Raw genomic sequence first — 17,623 nt, 5'->3', positions numbered from 1 at the left:
GAATGTATGCAATTTAGTCAATGAAACACTAAATCCAAGTATCTAATTAAAAAATAATAATTAGCCATGAAATTAGTACCTTCTTAAGAACATTCTTATAGATTGTCCTGCTAATTAAAGAGAAAGCTAATTCAGTGGCCTCAATCTGCAGTAATCCTTAACATTTTGAGGTAGTTTAAAGGTTGTGTTATGGTTGTTATGAAAAACCCTAGTATTAAGGATATATTAATATTTTTACATCAAGTTTTGGTTATAATTATCATAAAATTAAAATAGTGGTTATAATTCTATATGAGATCTAAAATTTGGTTATTTTTCCATATTTCCCATCATCATTGTGGTTAGAAAAGAATAGGCGTAAGTATGAAATCATACTACGTATAAGTATGAAATCAAATGCATGCCAACAATAAATCCAGAAATATGCCATAGTAGAATATCTCAATGACAATATGAATATAATCATGTGCTCAACAATCTATACTAGCACGCAAGTCGGAGTCACCTAATGTGACCTGTACAACTACACCTAGGACTCATTAATCTATGCTAGCACACAAGTCAGAGTCGCCTCATGTGGAGCTAGCGCTATGCAGGGACGAAGCCAGAGATTTGTGTGAATGGGGGCATCCTCAAACAACAAAGTCATAATTAAAAAGCTTAAGAATTTACTAAACACAATACTTATATATTAATCCATAAAGTTTTTCATACAACAGTCCTTTACAATATCCCTCGACCCGTTTTCATGTTCTGAAAGCGTTGCATGACAACATCATTACCAATACCATCAAATATCTCTCTCTCTATAAAAATAACCATGTTATCATTCATCCATTGATCTCCCATCCGATTTCTCAATCGATTCTTCAGAATTTTCATGGCCGAAAATGCTCTTCAATACCATCAAATGTTCCTTCGTTGATACGTCACGAGATTCATCAATCAAAATAGAGAACAACGAAGTGCCAACGTCTTCAATAATAGCCTTGATCGTCTCAGTTGCACAAGCATTTACAATGTCTTTTTGAATATCTGGTGATGTCAATTTGTGATTCTCCGGAGCATTTTTCAAAGTAACGGCTTTCACATCCTCATTGTGGTCAGCAATAAACTGTAGAAGCTCAAGAAAGTTTCCATGGTTGCTTGAATGTTCAGATTCATCATTACCACGAAATGCAAGCCCTTGTCTCAAAAGAAATCGACAACAATCAATTGATGCATTCAACCGAGCTCTATATTGAATTCGAGCTTCATCATGAGTTTTAGAGAAAAAAGACTGGATATGTTGCTTTTGACTCCTTAAAGCTTCAAAATTACTCCACGCTTGATTGTGTGCACTATTGACGCCTCCAATATGAGTTAGAAGTCTTTCTTTCTTCTTCCAGTTAGAAAATCCTTCGCCAACAAAGAAATCACCACCTGCTTGTTCTCCAATGTTTGGTTTAAAAAGGTAGCAACACAGACAAAAGGCAGCATCTTTTTCTACACTATATTCCAACCAAGTAGGAAAATCATCAAACCAAGCAGGGTTGAATCGTCTTTGCGTGTCTCCATATTTCTTGTAAGGAAAATTATGGGTTTTAGGTTGTTGAGGACCAGCTAGTACATACGCTCTTCGTACTTGATCTCGAATATTAGGATTGTAATCCAAAATTCGAATTCTCTTACCAGGATCTGATGGAAGATTTGATAAAATAAATTCTGCACTATCATGTCCCCGAGTATCATTATTTTTCTCAATAATTGGGGATGGTGGCGGCACTGATATTTTTTTGAAAAACCTCTCCATGATGTTTCAGCCTACAAAGTTAGTCATATACCAATAACATATAAGGTTCATACGTAATTTGTAGAATTTATAGAATAAAAATCTCAATAAAATTCTTAGACTCTTAATCCTAGAGTATACTATACTAATATGCCTAATAATAACTAATCCATTTCTTCTTCTTTTTTGGGTTTCGAAAGGGGATGATTATGATTCCATTTCTGAAAAATGGATTTGTTTTTAGACTGTTAAGCCGTAGAATTGAGTTTTCTTGGAGATGTTGACAATGTTATCCATATTAATATATATGCTTTCTTAACCAAAAAATAAAATAAATGCCTAATAACTAATCCATATCCAACCAAGGCAACAATTCAATTAACTAATACCAATAAGCATACAAATTATTCAACAAATAAACATTTAATTCAACTAATCATTTGAATAAATGTATACCCATATTTATAGAATTCGTAATTTCATAATTTCATTCATCAATAATCATAGAATTCATCATATCAATAATCAATAAGTCAATAACCATCCATATTAGTGCATACCATATCCATATGATTCTATATTTCTATACCAATTAAACAAAAATTCGTCTTAAATAATTAATTAGGGTTAGGAATTATAGATTTAGGAATTAAAAAATTTACCTAAATATATATATATATATGTTGTCGGCTAGAGACTAGAGAATGGCTGGCTGCTGGCATGGCTGGGAAGAGCAACTTTGCTCCAGAGAGCACCTGGACAGGAGAGCAACTTTCAAGGTATTGGTTTGGACTTTGGAGAAGACAAACAGAGCAGCACCAAGCTGCTCTCTGACAAAGGGCAACGAAAACAAAGGGAGTAAAAAAAAAAGAAATGGGAGTCTGGTCCCCCACTAATACTATAACATAACTTTTTTAGGAGACAAAAAAAAAAGAAATGGGAGTCTGGTCCCCCACTAATACTATAACATAACTTTTTTTTTTTTAAACATATACGAAACGACGCCGTTTCGTTTACATTTAAAAAAAAAAATCAGATCAGGCTTCTGCAGAGGTTCGTTTTGCCTTTGGCCTGGTTTAGAAAGACCCAGATCGGAGGAACCAGAAAATTGCAGTGGGGGCTTTGCTGCTGCTCAAAATCGCAGTGGGGGCTTTGCTTTTGCAGAAACAGATGAGCATGCCAGCATCAGAAAAATCTCAGTGGGGGCATCCGCCCCCTCTAGGCCCATGGTAGCTCCGCCCTTGGCGCTATGCACGGTCACCTAAGAGTCGAAGTCGCCTAATGCGACCTGTATGACAGGCTAGCACATACTTGGATCTAAGGCGAGTGTGCAGTGCTGGAGGTGAACATACACATGACGGGCTGACTCTAGCCCGGGGCGGGAGCACTAACACTGGGTGTAGCAATGATGAGCATTACATGAATTTATGCATGCCATAATGATTCTATGATTGCAATAATATAATAACTTACCTAAATTTACCGGCATATCCCGTAGGATAGTTTTAGCATCTCATAATAATGCAACATTTATGAACAGATAAAATGTATATGAACATGCCATGACAATACATAAATCTCAACCGCGTAGTAGCATTTTAAAATTAAGTAAATCGTGGCGTAATATGCATAAACCAATTTAAAAGCATTTATGGAAACTATACCATATATGTATGTGTGTGTGTGTGTGTGTGTATATATATGAAAACAAAATACCCACTCATTGATACGCAGTAGGAACGAAGCCTCCGAGTCTTGTTTGACCCCGTACTTCCTCGGGATACGTTTCCCCTATACGTGAAATTACTAATTTAATTAGTTTAATAACACATATACGGAAATTTAAATAAAACCTCTGTAGTTTGTTCAAATATAGGGTTTGAATATACGAAATCAATCTATTTGATGTCACGGACCTACACAAATTGACAAAAAGCCAATCGAGGGCTGGACGCTCAGCCTACGGCACGACCCCACGAGCCACCACGCGCGAGCATCGACTGACGGAGGCCCTAACGGCTTTTAAGAATATTCCGTTAAAGCGATGGAATATTTCGTTAAATGGTAACGACGTTACCTGACGTCGTTAGGATATTTCGTCGTCTTCTCCGGTGGTCCTCGCTGGTCGCTGCCGTCTAAACTCACCGGAAATCTGGAAATCTTAGCCGGTTTTTGGGTAAAATTTCAAAATTTCAAAACTTGTTCATTTCTCAACCATTTCTCACAAAATTTAATTGGAAATGAAGCTTATGAAAAGTAGAACACGATTGTATCTTTTGGAAGTCCAAAAAGTGGACGGAGGTGGCTTGAAAATGGCTTGAAAGGTTTAGGTTAAACTCCGACTTCTCGAAACCTTGTGCTTCGAGGTTTCTTCTTCAAACCTTCACTAAAGACCTTGGAGAGTTGAGTGGAGGCCTTTAGACTTCCTAAAAACTTGTAACTCGCTTGTAACTCGTCGGAGAAAAACTGAGTCGAGTCGGACCTTCCAATTTGGCAAGTCAAAACTCGTCCAAATCGTGATCTAGGGGTATGGCTGTGTTCGTGGTGAGGAGATGAACACAACGGTGGTGGGTTGAAAGTTCGATACGTGAGTTTTGTCATCGATCTTGCAAGTTGCAGAGAGAAGAGAGTTCGGGCTAGAAAGAGAATTGTGGTTTCTTATTGGTTGAGTGGTGAGGATGAAGTGAAGTCTAGTTGGTGCCAAATTTGAGGGAGAGAGCTTGATTGTTTGTGAGGGTTTTGAGGGGAAAAGAAGTGGATGAGAGGAAATTGAGGAAAGTGATTGGTGGGATTTGAAATGGGAGACCAGATCCACCAATTAGGGAATGGATGGATGGATTTTGTACAATTTTAAATGTACAAAATTTGTCTCCTTGACAGTGTTTCCGACACTGATATTTTGTACACGTGGGTACAAAAATACCCATGGTTAACGTACTTTAAGGAAGCGCAACTTTTTCATTACAGATCCGATTCGAGTTTAACACGCGCTTACGCGTTCGTAACGACGAGAACTTTTGAAGTAGGAACCCAGGAAAAAAAAAACAATAGTAAAAAAACTACATCCACGTCAGATTCCATTTTTGTCCAAAGAAGGGTAAAATCATCAAATTACACCAACGGAAAAGAAATTATAATGAAAACTAGGGAAGAGTCGTCACACATTTAGTGTTAGAAACGTTACATTTGATATATTTTATTTATGGCTAAACTTTTTATCATATATTTTTATTTCTAGTTTGTACCCATTTTTAATTTGCAATCATTTTTTAAATTGTACCAATTGTCTTTTAAATTTTAATTTGTACCCATATATTAATTTCTTTTTGTCCCTTATTTTTTTTAACTTTTATTTGTACTCATAATTTCTTTAATGTCACAACCCGTCCCGGAATTACCTTATCGTTGATGTGAAAAGATGAAATTACCCTTAAGGTGATTAAGGTATGTGTGTGACATGCTATTGAATAATGTATACTTTCCTAAGTTTTGGAAAATTTACGTTGGATTAAAGGTTGTATGTATTTTGTGTGGTTAGGGACTTAAGAAAATTGGATTGTGATGTTTTGGTTGGACCACACACGGGACACCTCATCTCTCTCTTCCCCGTACCCTCTCTCTCTTCCCTCGCAGTTCTCTCACTCTCTCCTTCTTGAAACCATACGGACAAAGAACAAAGCCCTCAAATCTTCACAAATTGAAGGTTCTAAGGTAAGAATCGAACTCCTCTTGAGTCCATGAGTTCAAATATACTAATTTTAGAACTTAAAACCTTCGATATCATCGTGAAACCATAACCCCGAAAATGTGCACTGTTCATGCACACGTAAAACGTTGTGTTTCAGGGAATTTTAATCTCACATTGAGCTTAAGGAGGTCCTCATGAGTGTCGGGGTACTTCGTTAGTAGAATTTGGACGTCGGAGGACGGAGAACGGAGCTTTTCAATTTCGGCCGGAACTTTCAAAGCTTTTTCCGGTGAATCCCCTGCGAGTTAGGGGTCGAGGCAGGTATGGATGTGTTCATCTCGTCAAGATCTTCATTTTGATATAAAGAGTTGAAAATAGTGAAGAAATGAGTAAGTTATGGCGATTTAAAAATTTCCCAGAAACCGGCGACTTTTCCGTCGCCGGCAAAACCAGTCCGGCGATTGGAGGAAGAAGACGACGCGCGTGGGGGCGCATAGGCCCGTGCCCATTCCAGCACATGGGGGCGCGTGGCAAGTCCAAATTTTTTTCTAAAAATACCTCGACGTCCGTGACGTCGAGTAGGTCACTGTGGTATATTCATATACCCAAATTGAGCATCGTATGAGAAGTTATTACGAATTGTCGGTTATGTGCTTTAATTAACATTTTTATAGTTGTTTCGCATATAGGTGATACCTATCCCAAGGACGTCACGGGGGTTACGATCCTTCGACTTACCAGTGAGTGGGCAGTTATTTTCTGTTATTACATATATACTACTGAATTTCCCAGAAATTGAATTTAAACGGAAGTATGTTTTTAAAATGCCATGCATGCATATTATGAAATATATGAATAAGTAATAGACGCATATATATGTTAATGGTGCTATGGACGCACAGGTGAGTATCAGGTGAGTTTATATTGTTCATATGATTTATTGATGATGTGAATTATGTTGAGAGCTCATAACCTGTACCCCTGGTATTAGTGCTTATATTATTCACCCCGCACCACACGCTTACCTTGGATCCAAGTAGGTGCATGTCGTACAGACCATGAGAGGGTTCCGACATGTCGTACAGACCATAGAGTGGTTCCGACTGTAGGTGGTTTTAGATTATTATACAGCTGTTGATGAGAGAAGCACTAAAGCGTATTCTTACACCTTTCTTATCGTACATACTACTTTATGTAGTTCCGATTTATGTGCAGAGTAGCACCGTACAGGTCACTGCGGTGACTCCGGTTGGATTTGGATATTGAGCTTTAGAATTAACCGTACAGGACCAACTGCAGGGTCTCCGGTTGATTCAATATTTCACTTGTTATATTGATGCATCCTTATTCAGTTATTGACATTTATGCATGGCATACTTTCTGATTTTTGATAAAGAATTGTGTTTTGAGATATATGAAGATTATATGCATATTATGTTATTTTCTGGGAAAGTACATAGGTTTTACAGCGAGGGGTTAGAAATGTTATTATTTGAAACGTTTTCGAAAAGCTTTTTTTTACTGACCCACTCAACTTTGTTTTGCGCCCCTCCAGGTTCTAGTTAGCAGCGTTGGTGGCCCACGAGGATTCCCACGGCATTCTGACAGATTACTCATGTAGGACTCACCTTCGGGTGTTGTAATTTAGTAATGTTTCTACTTGACTGCACCTAGTACTTATGCTCTGAATATTTGTGTTTCACACTTGAACTTACTCTAGCATGCTAGTTGGATATTATTGCTAGTATTTGGTTTTTATTTCTTCGTAATTCTCTTACCTATTGCTTCCGCGTCGCACTTTTGGTTACGTCACACTCATGTGACGGCCAGCACGCCTTGATTCTAGGATCGGGGTGTGTCATTTAACCTTTTATTTGTACCCATAATTTATTTGTAATGTACCCATTTTTTTTTTTTTACAAATGTACCACTTTGTTATATGTAAAATGTATCCCTATTTTTTTTTTGTAAGTACCATTTTTTATGTAAAATGTACCCATTGTTTTCTATATAAAAAATACCCACATTTTAATGTAAATGTACCAATTATATATATAATGTAACCAAATTTTATTATATAAATGTACTCATTTTATAAAAATAAAAAAATAAAATAAAATACCATTTTTTTTATAATCTAGAATGCACCCATAAGCAATTGTTATTATTAATTTTTTTTATCAAAACCCATAAGCAATTTTGAATAATTAAATTGGTAGCGTAAATGAAAGCAAAAAAAAAAAAAAAATGGTTGAGTCTTTATTGGTATTATTGCATCTCTTTTATTATTATATCATTTATGTAGCAGGAGAAAGACTTCAATAAAAAATCTAAAATGCATAAGGTTTGAGTTTAGGGACCAGGGACCGTAACTAAACTATCCCTAAAGTTTATTTCTAAAATATTCATTTTGTAGGATAATATAAATGATTATGATCATAATACACATGTAAATTCATTCAATTAGATAATACCCAAATGCATCAAACACATACATCAATAAATAAAGCAATAAAAAGGAAAAGGTAAAGAATGATCCGGCCTGTGATATCAAGAGAGACATGTTCTCACTATCCTAAAGCCGTAGACACCTCCCTACATGCCGGTTATAATGGCTATCTACAACTTGAAGATACAACCCTTGAATCTCACAGTGTCTAATCCATAAGCACGATTACGGTAGACGGGGTGTCAAGTAGTGATCAATTGCCCATTGATGATCAAGATGAGTAGGAAGATAATAAGGATTATATATGAGCACTGTAGTAGGAAGAGAAGGAAAACATTTGAACATATGTTAACCTATTTGTTCTGTTTGAGGAGTTCGCTATTTATAAAACTCTACATATCCCTTAATAAAAGACATGACTTCTTTAATGGATATGACTTTTCATATTTTTTTTTAAAATAATAATAAATAAAGTTTTGAATCTTTAATAAAATAAAGTAAATAACCAACAACCCCCCCACAAGATTCAAAACTCCACAGAAGTGTAGAAGACATAAACATATAAATACTAATGGATGAAATTTGGGCAACTTGTATACCATGCAATGGGTGTAGGTGTCTTTTAGACTTGAACCTAACTTAGTGTTAACAACTTTCATCTGAAGGAATCATAGTGAACTATGTCTTGAACTAGACTCATTTTGACAAGAATACTAAATGTAACACACATGGTACCAATCGAAACTTGGCGCACACTACAAAAAAAGTAGTCATTACCGATGAAGATTTTTCGAGGGCCCCAAAAAACCATCGTAAAAAACACATTTTGTGACCATAAAATATGGGTTGTCGGTAACATGGTATGAAACAATTTTTTATTACCAACACACATAATTTCATCGGAAAAAGTCTCAAGTTTCATCATAAATGCACTTTTGTTTGGCGGGAAGAATTGGTGCCAGTTGTATTAATGACAAGTAAAGTTCTTATCGGAAATAGAATGGTTATTTCCGAAGGTTTACTCATGTTGATGAAATTGATTTAGTATTTTCAAGGGAAAATTGAGGGAAAAAAAGTCATCTCAGTAATGCTTTTATATTTTTTAGGGTGATTAGTTGTTGTCGGAAGTAATCATATTTTTTCGTTGTCAAAAATAATTTTTTAAGGCATATGGTTTTGTTGGAATCAATTATTCACCAATGGTCACATGTGTCGTTGGAATATTCTTGAAATAAGTTTGATGGTTAATTTAAATTCTACAATAAATAGATCATATAACTTAGAATACATATGGAAAAATACACATTAGAATACATATGGAAAAATACACAAAACCGTATTAAAATGTTGGAAAAAGCTTTGAAAAACTGTTATATATTTTATTATAAACTATTAAATAATACACAATAAAATTTCTACAAATGCAAGAAGAACAAGGAATAGAATAACCTTAAGAGATCGAGGCTAGAATTTGATTCTATAGCCTTAAGACAAGATTGTCCCTTAGTGGTGCCTCAAGGTTTGCGTTGGCAAATGTCTCCCAGGATACAACGATCTTTCTCTTTGCAGAAGTAGCACTCAAATCCACAAAGAACAGCGAACCAAAAGTGTTTAAAACTCTCTCTTTCTTGAACACTAAACTACTCTAATTTCTATATGATTTTTGGATGCAAAAGTATATCTAAAATGCTTGACTTGGTGGTCTATTTATAGGCTTTGACATGCCCTATTTTTCAAAGATTGAGTCTGCATCCAAAAGACAAAGGATGCAACCTTTGTTCAAAGTTGCATCTATTTCCAGAGGTTGCGTCCGCTTCCAAGTCAAGGGATGCAACCGTTGTTCAAAATTGCATCTGTTTCCAAATGACAAAAAACTACAGCCTTTGTTCAAACATGCACAACCCTTGAAAATATGCCGGTCAAACATTTCCATGACCATTTTCGTAATAAAATAAAATTAAAAGGTACAATTGCAGATTGCAATATATAGGTAGTGCAAGACTAAGCCACTTTTCCACTTTAATTTTCATACACTTGAATATTTAATATTTTAAATATTAATAATACTAATATTTAAATTATTAAATTTCTAACATAAAATAGTACTATCCATTGGTGCAAATATTTTAAATTGAAGATTGAATTTGTTCGTCGTGCTCTTATAGGGTTGAGGAGTGTAGTTGTAAAAAATCAGTAAAATTGGAGTTAAAATAACTGTTAAATCGTGAGTTTTCGTTTATAACCGTCGAAAGATTTTGTCCCGTTACCTAATATCTGAATGTTTGCTTTTTGCAATTTTTTCACGTATGCGATCTTAGAGCATATACAAACAATTTTGATGGTTGGATTGTTGAAATTAGTTTTGTAGAATGTGTATCCCTTCAAAACGATAGATTTAACAAACACTTGGAATTTATTTTATACTTTCATTAAGTAAAACATAATAATTTGTGGTATCCACTAGTGCAAATATTTTAAATTGAAGATCGAATTCATTCATCGTACTCTTGTAGAGTTGAGGACTGTAGTTGTAAAAAAATCAACAAAATTAGAGTTAAAATAACCGTTAAATCATGAGTTTTCGTTTATAACCGTTGAAAGGTTTCGTCCTGTTACCTAATATCTAAATGTCATTCTTTTGTGATTTTTTACATATACTATCTTGGAGTATATACAAACAAGTTTGACGGTTGGATCATTGAAACTAGCCTGTAGAATGTGTATTCCTTCAAAACGATAGATTCAACAAACACTTGGAGTTTATTTTATACTTCCATTAAGTAGAACATAATATTTTGTGGTATCCACTAGTGCAAATATTTTAAATTGAAGATCGAATTCTTTCATTGTACTCTTATAGGGTTGAGGAGTGTATTTCTGAAAAATCATCAAAATCAGAGTTATTTGTGAAAAATCATCAAAATCAGAGTTTAAATTGTTTATACCATATTCAGGGTCTCGTATTTAGACCTCGTATAAATACTCGGGGGACTTAAATGTAATTATGTAATAAAGGAATGGGCACATATGTAATTAAGGGAGGAGCCCTTATTCTATAAAAGGGCATCCTCACCCTCACAAACGAAAGGCCTCTCCTCTCTAGAGCAAAGCTCTCACACTTTCTCCCTCACAAATACTCTCGAGAGAAATACAATCAGTGTGGACGTAGCCCAAACCTTGGGGTGAACCACGATACATCTTGTGTTATTTACATTTCTTGCAGATTCACGGTCGGATTTACGTTGTACCAAGACCTCCGGTTTTGTGCATCAACATTTGGTGCCGTCTGTGGGAAACGACACGAAAAGCTATGTCGGTTATCTTTCATTTTTTCATCTCACCACCGTGAGACCTCATCGCTGTCCGCCGTGAATCTGCACAACCTGTGAACCAAACACCTGTAGAGTGACTAAAAATCACTATCAGATGCAAATTTCAAAGCTTCTAGATACAAAAACCATTACCAGATGCAAATTTCAAAGCTTCTGGATACAAAAACCACCACCAGCGCAACATACGACATTTCCATAATTAACTTCAAGACCAAGGGCTTTTAACCGCCAACCCCGTTAGCAATGGTTCACTCCAGATTCACGGTACAGACCCATCTGTCCGACGCCAAAGTCCCAAATCGAAGGCGAAAAACCCACAAAATCTCTCCGTCCAAGCTCTGTTCAGTCTTCAGCTGAAAAAAGCTCCGACCTTAGAGCCGTCGAGTCCCCGGTGCGTGGCCACCATACGCGGTCCATTTCTACCAGCAGAATCTCCAACATTAACCGCAGTTAGCACTTTGCCGCCAAGGCCGCGACCTAGCACCTCGATCAAGTCATGGCCTCTCAGACCGCCGACGGCGACGACGATGAAGATGTGGCTGAGGATGCGGTTGAGAACGAAGAAGTAAAGAGAGGGGATGGGTCTGATGCTGTTGCTGTTTCTGTTTCTTCAAAGCCCAAGAAAGGGAAGGCTGCATTGCTTTTGAAAAGGCACAGAACAAGATTCAAAAGATTCTTGGAAAAATGCAGATCCGTGGTTCATCAAGGACGCTGCTCAGAATCAAAAGCAATGAGGTGGTTCGGGGAGACCCTGGACCCCGTCAAATCCATTCAGATCAGACGAGCTCTTTCCTAAGCCGTCACTCTCAGATCCAACGACACATGAGTCCCTAATGCTTTATTTATCATCATCTGATTCATCCTGGTTCTCTGGAAGAACAGTTTCATCAATCTCATCCTCATTTGTCTCCTTCTTCGGCAAACGCCGCCCGGTCGAACCGTCGCCTTAGTCCCGAAACCAACGAAGAGACCGTGTGGATGACTCAGTGAGCGCGCTAGGGGTCAGAAATGTTCCAGATTCAACCTCGCCACCATGTTCCGTAACCTCGACGACTCCCTAAAAAGCGTACAAGAAACACCTCAAATCTGCAGAACGGTAAATTTCTACCGGAGGATCTGAAATGGGTACGGGAAGATCTGAGTTCTCCTGATGAAATTGCTGGCATAGGTCCCACATCAACCCTCATCTGGCTGGCTCAAAGGTTTGCTTTTCTGTACGCTCCTCAACAATTCCTATTATTGGTGAGGGTGAAAATGATAGGTACTCCCAACGTGCGTCATCTCGCGAACCGGGTCATGGACCGGGTTTTAATGCGTCCTTATCTCAGTGGATAAGACAACAGTCTTTCACTCAGTGCCCAGGATCATGGACAACGACCTGCTGGATAAAAAAAAAACAAAAAAAGGGAAAGCAAAAGTAAAAGCAGAAAGAAAAGCAAGGAATAAACATGCAAAAGCAAGGGAACATTACTCAAAGATGGGGTCATCCTTCAAAAGCTCCATTTCCGTCCATCATTTTGTCGAAAAAGAAGAAAGCAAAAGATAGAGAGTGCGGTGGAAAGCTAAGGCAAAGCAGAAAAACAAAAGCAGAAAGCAAAAGAGAAAGCAAAAGTAAGGAATAAACACCCAACCAGAATGAAGTGATTTACTTTTCTTATTTCTGAATAATGTAATTTATTTTTCGTATCTTTCGGAAACATCTGTATAAATCCCATCAAAGGGCTAAAAAAAAAAAACGGCAAAGCCCAAAACAAATGGGTTGTTATGTTGTCGAGGGCGAAGACCCATAAGCCCGAAATAGCACCAACCAGGTGATCAAAAGTATGCCTAGTACTCCATAATTATTTGGCAACCCGCCGCTATTACCATCAACCAGGTGATCAAAAGTACGCCCAGTACTCCACAATTATTCGGCAACCCGCCGCTATTACCACCAACCAGGTGACCAAAAGTACGCCCAGTACTCCAAAATTATTCGGCAACCCGCCGTTATTACCACCAACTAGGTGATGAGATGTACAACCCGTACTTTAATTTGGTAACTAGCCATTCATGCCACCAACCAGGTGATCAAAAGTACGCCTAGTACTCCAAATTATACATGAGCATTACTCATGTCATTCATACATAAACATTCATTAACAACACTCATGACAATCATACATAAACATTCATGACCATCATTCATGTCAACATTCATGAGCATCACTCATGTTAAACATTCATGAGCATCACTCATGACAACATCCATGAGCATCACTCATGTCAATCAACATAAACATTCATGAGCATCAATCATGTTTATCAGCTTCAAAAGCTTCATTTACAGAGCTCTAGCTTCAAAAGTGCCATTTACAGAGCTTTAGCTTCTTCACTTGCGAAGCTTCACCTACAAAGCTTCAATGCATGGTATACAAACACCGCATTTGAACAACTGCCACTTCGGCCCATACATGGATTCAATTTGAAGTCTCCAGCCAACAGACTCTATTGACCGAAGACTTGGGGGACTACATTATGTACCATATATTGGGCCTCAAACTGGGCCTCATGAAAAATACTTGGGGGACTCTAGCCTATTATTTATGTATTAAGGAGCGAGCCCTTATTTTATAAAAGGGACTCCCTCACCATCATTAGAGCAGCATCAACTCTAGCCCATTATTCATGTACTGAGGAGCGAGCCCTTATTTTATAAAAAGGACTCCCTCACCATCATTAGAGAGCAACGCCGCCAGCTGAGCAACCGCCTCGCCGCGAGCATCACTCATAACCCATCACTTATGTATTGAGAAGCGAACCCTTATTCTATAAAATGGACTCCCTCACCACCATTAGAGAGCATCGCCGCCTACTGAGGAACCACCTCACCGCGAGCATCAACTCTAGCCCATCATTTATGTATTGAGGAACGAGCCATTATTCTATAAAATGGACTCCCTCACCATCATTAGAGAGCATCAACTCTAGTCCATCATTCATGTATTGAGAAGCGAGCCCTTATTCTATAAAATGGACTCCCTCACCTTCAAAGGTGCCAAGATATTTACCCTTTAGAAAAGTGCCATCAACTGCTACCACATGCCTCATAGAACCCCGAAATCCCCTTATAGAGGCTCCCATTGCGATGAAAAAGTATAAAAAGTGATTATTGTCATCCGTTTCTATATGTGTTACTGTCCCAGGATTTTTACTTTCTAACATGGCACAATAGGCAGGAAGTGTGGCAAAAGATTCCTTTGGCGATCCTTAGATCATGTGAAATGCATGCTCTCTTGCTCTCCAAGCTTTCTTGTAGCTCATATTAACCCCAACTTGTGCTCGCATATCCTCAATGATGTCTTTAGGTCTATATATGCATGATGCCCCCTCATACTTTGACTTTATAAATTGGCCAACAACAGAGCTACTTGCTTGCCGATGATCATGCTGAACAATGATTAGTTTCAAATTTTCTTACTTCAAAATATTCTGACACTTGTAACTTGGTTGCACAAAGTCACCACTTGCAATTATCATCCACACATCTAATTTCCAAATGATCCTTAGTTGATCTTTCCACTTTAAACTCATAATTCTTCCTCATTGTAAGGGTGCATTTTTGCTCACCCACATTAACTTTGGTGTATGCTCACCATACACCTATATGCCTGCCATCTGTCTTATCTCCTAACTATAGTTAATTCCATTATTAAATATTCTTTTTCTAATTTAAAACACTGAGATTAAACAAAAATAAATACAATCCTATTGCACTTAAAATTACACACCCAGATAACTCCGCAAACACCTAGCACGCCACCGTTGTGACAACCTCTCCGTTTGGCGGCCGGATAAACCATCTGTTCATTGTCTCCATTTCTCTTCTTCACCCTTTTCCTCCTCTCTCATCTCTCTTTCTATTTCTCTTGCCTTTTTAGGTTCTGCCACTCGTTTTGGCCAGCCGGTGGTCCAATGAGTTGGAGAACTAGTTATCTGAGTCCTAATACCTATCACTTACCACCAATGTAGCAGTAATCTATGTTTTGAGGAAATTGGATAAAGACTCGTGAAGGCTTGGAAGATTTTTAATTAGGTTTGTGAGAAAAATGGATTTAGGTTGAGTTCTTCGGTTGAAAGAGAAGGGTTTGGGATTTTTGGATTTAGGTTAAGTTCTTCAGCTTGGGATTTTTGGACCCTTAGGGAAATAAAAGAGAAAGGGTTTTCTGTTGATGACTGTGGAGTGGAGTGGTTTAAGTGATGGGTAAACAAGGAATAGGGTTGAAAGGTGGTCGTCGACGACGACGGCGTGAGTGGTGTTTGTCTGGGTTGGCTTGGTTGTGTAGGGTGGGTTTGTATTTATTTTTGTTTTTGTTTAATCAGTATTTTAAATTACTTTTAAAAATTGAAAAAATATTTTAATAAAGAAGTTAACTATGATTAGGGAATGAGACAGATGTCAAACTTATAAGTGTATGGTGAGCATACACCAAGGTTAATGTGGGTGAGCAAAAAAGCACCCCTTATTGCAATTATAGCTAATTGTTTTTGCAAGTCTTTCTTACTCGAGTACAATTATGCGACCATAATATCTCCATCTATATTCAAATCTTCAATATTATCATAGTCTTATATGCTCTTACGTTTGTTACGACGAGACAACGATAGATTGAAATTGGCATCGTTAGACTTCACATTATCAAAATGGGTATTGCCATGATAGTCATTAGTAAACTCAAAACTCACATCTATTGAAGTCTCACTAATCTGGGCATTATCTTGAAGAACTTGACTTGGTTGTTCATCACCCAAAATGCCATCATTTTCTTAAATTGCCACTGTTGGTGATGGGGAACTACATGCAATTGAGTGTTCATCTTCAGGTTCATTTAGAGGATATGTTGTAACATATAACGAAATCTTGTTCGGTTTTGCAGAAAGACTTTCACATACCCAACTAGTCACATCGTCATTGTCTACAATCTCCATCATATTTTGCATCCCTAAGTTGCTCATGCATTCATAATGTACTGAGATTTTAAATTCACTCAGACTAATACGAAGATGTTTATATATACCATGTATAAGATCTTGATGAGTAACTTTGGTTGACAATACCATTGCTTTCGCTTGGCCATATGTGTATTAGCTATCAACCCTCTTCCATCCGTAGTGGACCACGGTCACAAATTGAGTCATATTCTGAAGGAAAAAAAAAAATTAATTAGCGGTATAACTAACCTCAAATATATTAACATTAGGAAAAAGTTTTAGAGAAAAATTAATTAGCACATATAAGTAACTTGCTTATGTAGAGTGCTGAATAAACACTAATATGGTTGCCTTACTGCAACTTCTAATTCTTAAATCAACTTGTTGATTTGTCGAAGGATTCATAATATATTATCTTGAATTGGAACATGAAAATCGTTAAAGGTTTGATTAAAACCATGATATGAAATATCAAAAAGTTGATTTAGGAATTGGAAGCTACAATTGACCAACCATACCATTGTTTCTTAGTCAATTTGAAAAGGTTGTTGCGTCCTGCTACCTTTTTTATGGTCTGAACATCCTTGTTGCTTAATTATGCAAAATCGGCAAAGAATGCTGTTCCGGTTTAAGGTGAGAAACCAGAAGGTTGCAAGCGTTTAAAGAATGTTTTGTTTTTGTTGTGAGAAACCCTAATATTAAGGGTATATTATTACTTTTACATCAAGTTTTGGTTAGAATTATCATTAAACTAAAATGATGGCTATATTTCTATAGGAGATCTAAAATATGGTTACCTTTCCAAATTTCCCCACCAATTTTCCTAGGAGTGTCGGTTCCGGCCACACCCGAACTCCAGTTTTCCTCATCGCTTGCAGAATTTAAGAACGAGAGAGACAGATGAGGATGCATGTGAATCTGCGAATTCGGAAGGTGGTGGGATGGTTGTGGGGGCTAGGGAAGAAGGGGATATGGATGGAAGGGAGGAGTGGAGGACTTGTGAATATAGGAGGTCACGGGAAGGCTATGGGGGTTGGGGAAATATAAGATTGAAGAAAGGGAGGAGATGAGGATGCTAGGGCATCTGGAGGAAGGGGATAAGGTGCTGGTTTTTTTTATTTTTTTATTTATACAAATATTACCTTAAGAAGAGCTTCTTCAATTCCAATAACTTTATATGAAAAATAATTATTTAGAATAAGGGGTAGTTTAGTAATGATACTATTTTTAATTCCGATTTAACTGAATAAGTAAACAAGTTTTATGGAATTGACACCAATTTTATTCCGATTCCAGATACTTTAGTAAACAACTTTAATAGGAATCTGATTATGATTCTCCCTCAATTCAATTTCTTCTCAATTCAATTCCTCTTTTATCCAATTCATCTCAATATGATTACGGATTAGTAA

General features: G+C 37.1%; 1 protein-coding gene and 1 long non-coding RNA gene across 2 annotated transcripts; both read right to left on the bottom strand.

Annotated features, from left to right (window-relative positions):
- Positions 1-667: 667 nt before the first annotated feature.
- On the bottom strand, positions 668-2,609 carry LOC108170196 (uncharacterized). The gene is made up of 2 exons (XM_070823415.1): positions 2,434-2,609; positions 668-1,803 (listed from the first exon to the last, which is right to left on the bottom strand). Exon 2 carries the CDS (start codon positions 1,790-1,792, stop codon positions 827-829), a length of 966 nt encoding a protein of 321 aa, XP_070679516.1. The 5' UTR covers positions 1,793-1,803; positions 2,434-2,609; the 3' UTR covers positions 668-826.
- A 13,539-nt stretch (positions 2,610-16,148) lies between these two features.
- On the bottom strand, positions 16,149-17,299 carry LOC103428185 (uncharacterized). Its single transcript, XR_011582491.1, has 2 exons — positions 17,009-17,299; positions 16,149-16,421 (listed from the first exon to the last, which is right to left on the bottom strand). It is a non-coding gene; the product is annotated as an uncharacterized lncRNA (long non-coding RNA).
- Between the last annotated feature and the right edge of the window lie 324 nt (positions 17,300-17,623).

Source organism: Malus domestica, chromosome 06 (genome assembly GCF_042453785.1).
Source record: "Malus domestica chromosome 06, GDT2T_hap1".
NCBI lineage: Eukaryota > Viridiplantae > Streptophyta > Magnoliopsida > Rosales > Rosaceae > Malus > Malus domestica.
Note: the sequence above shows the minus strand (reverse complement) of the source record. Positions and strands in the feature narration are given on the sequence as shown.

Bases quoted from the DNA above. Each gene is read 5' to 3' on its own strand.
- LOC108170196 (XM_070823415.1), bottom strand. From the start codon at position 1,792: ATGGAGAGGTTTTTCAAAAAAATATCAGTGCCGCCACCATCCCCAATT.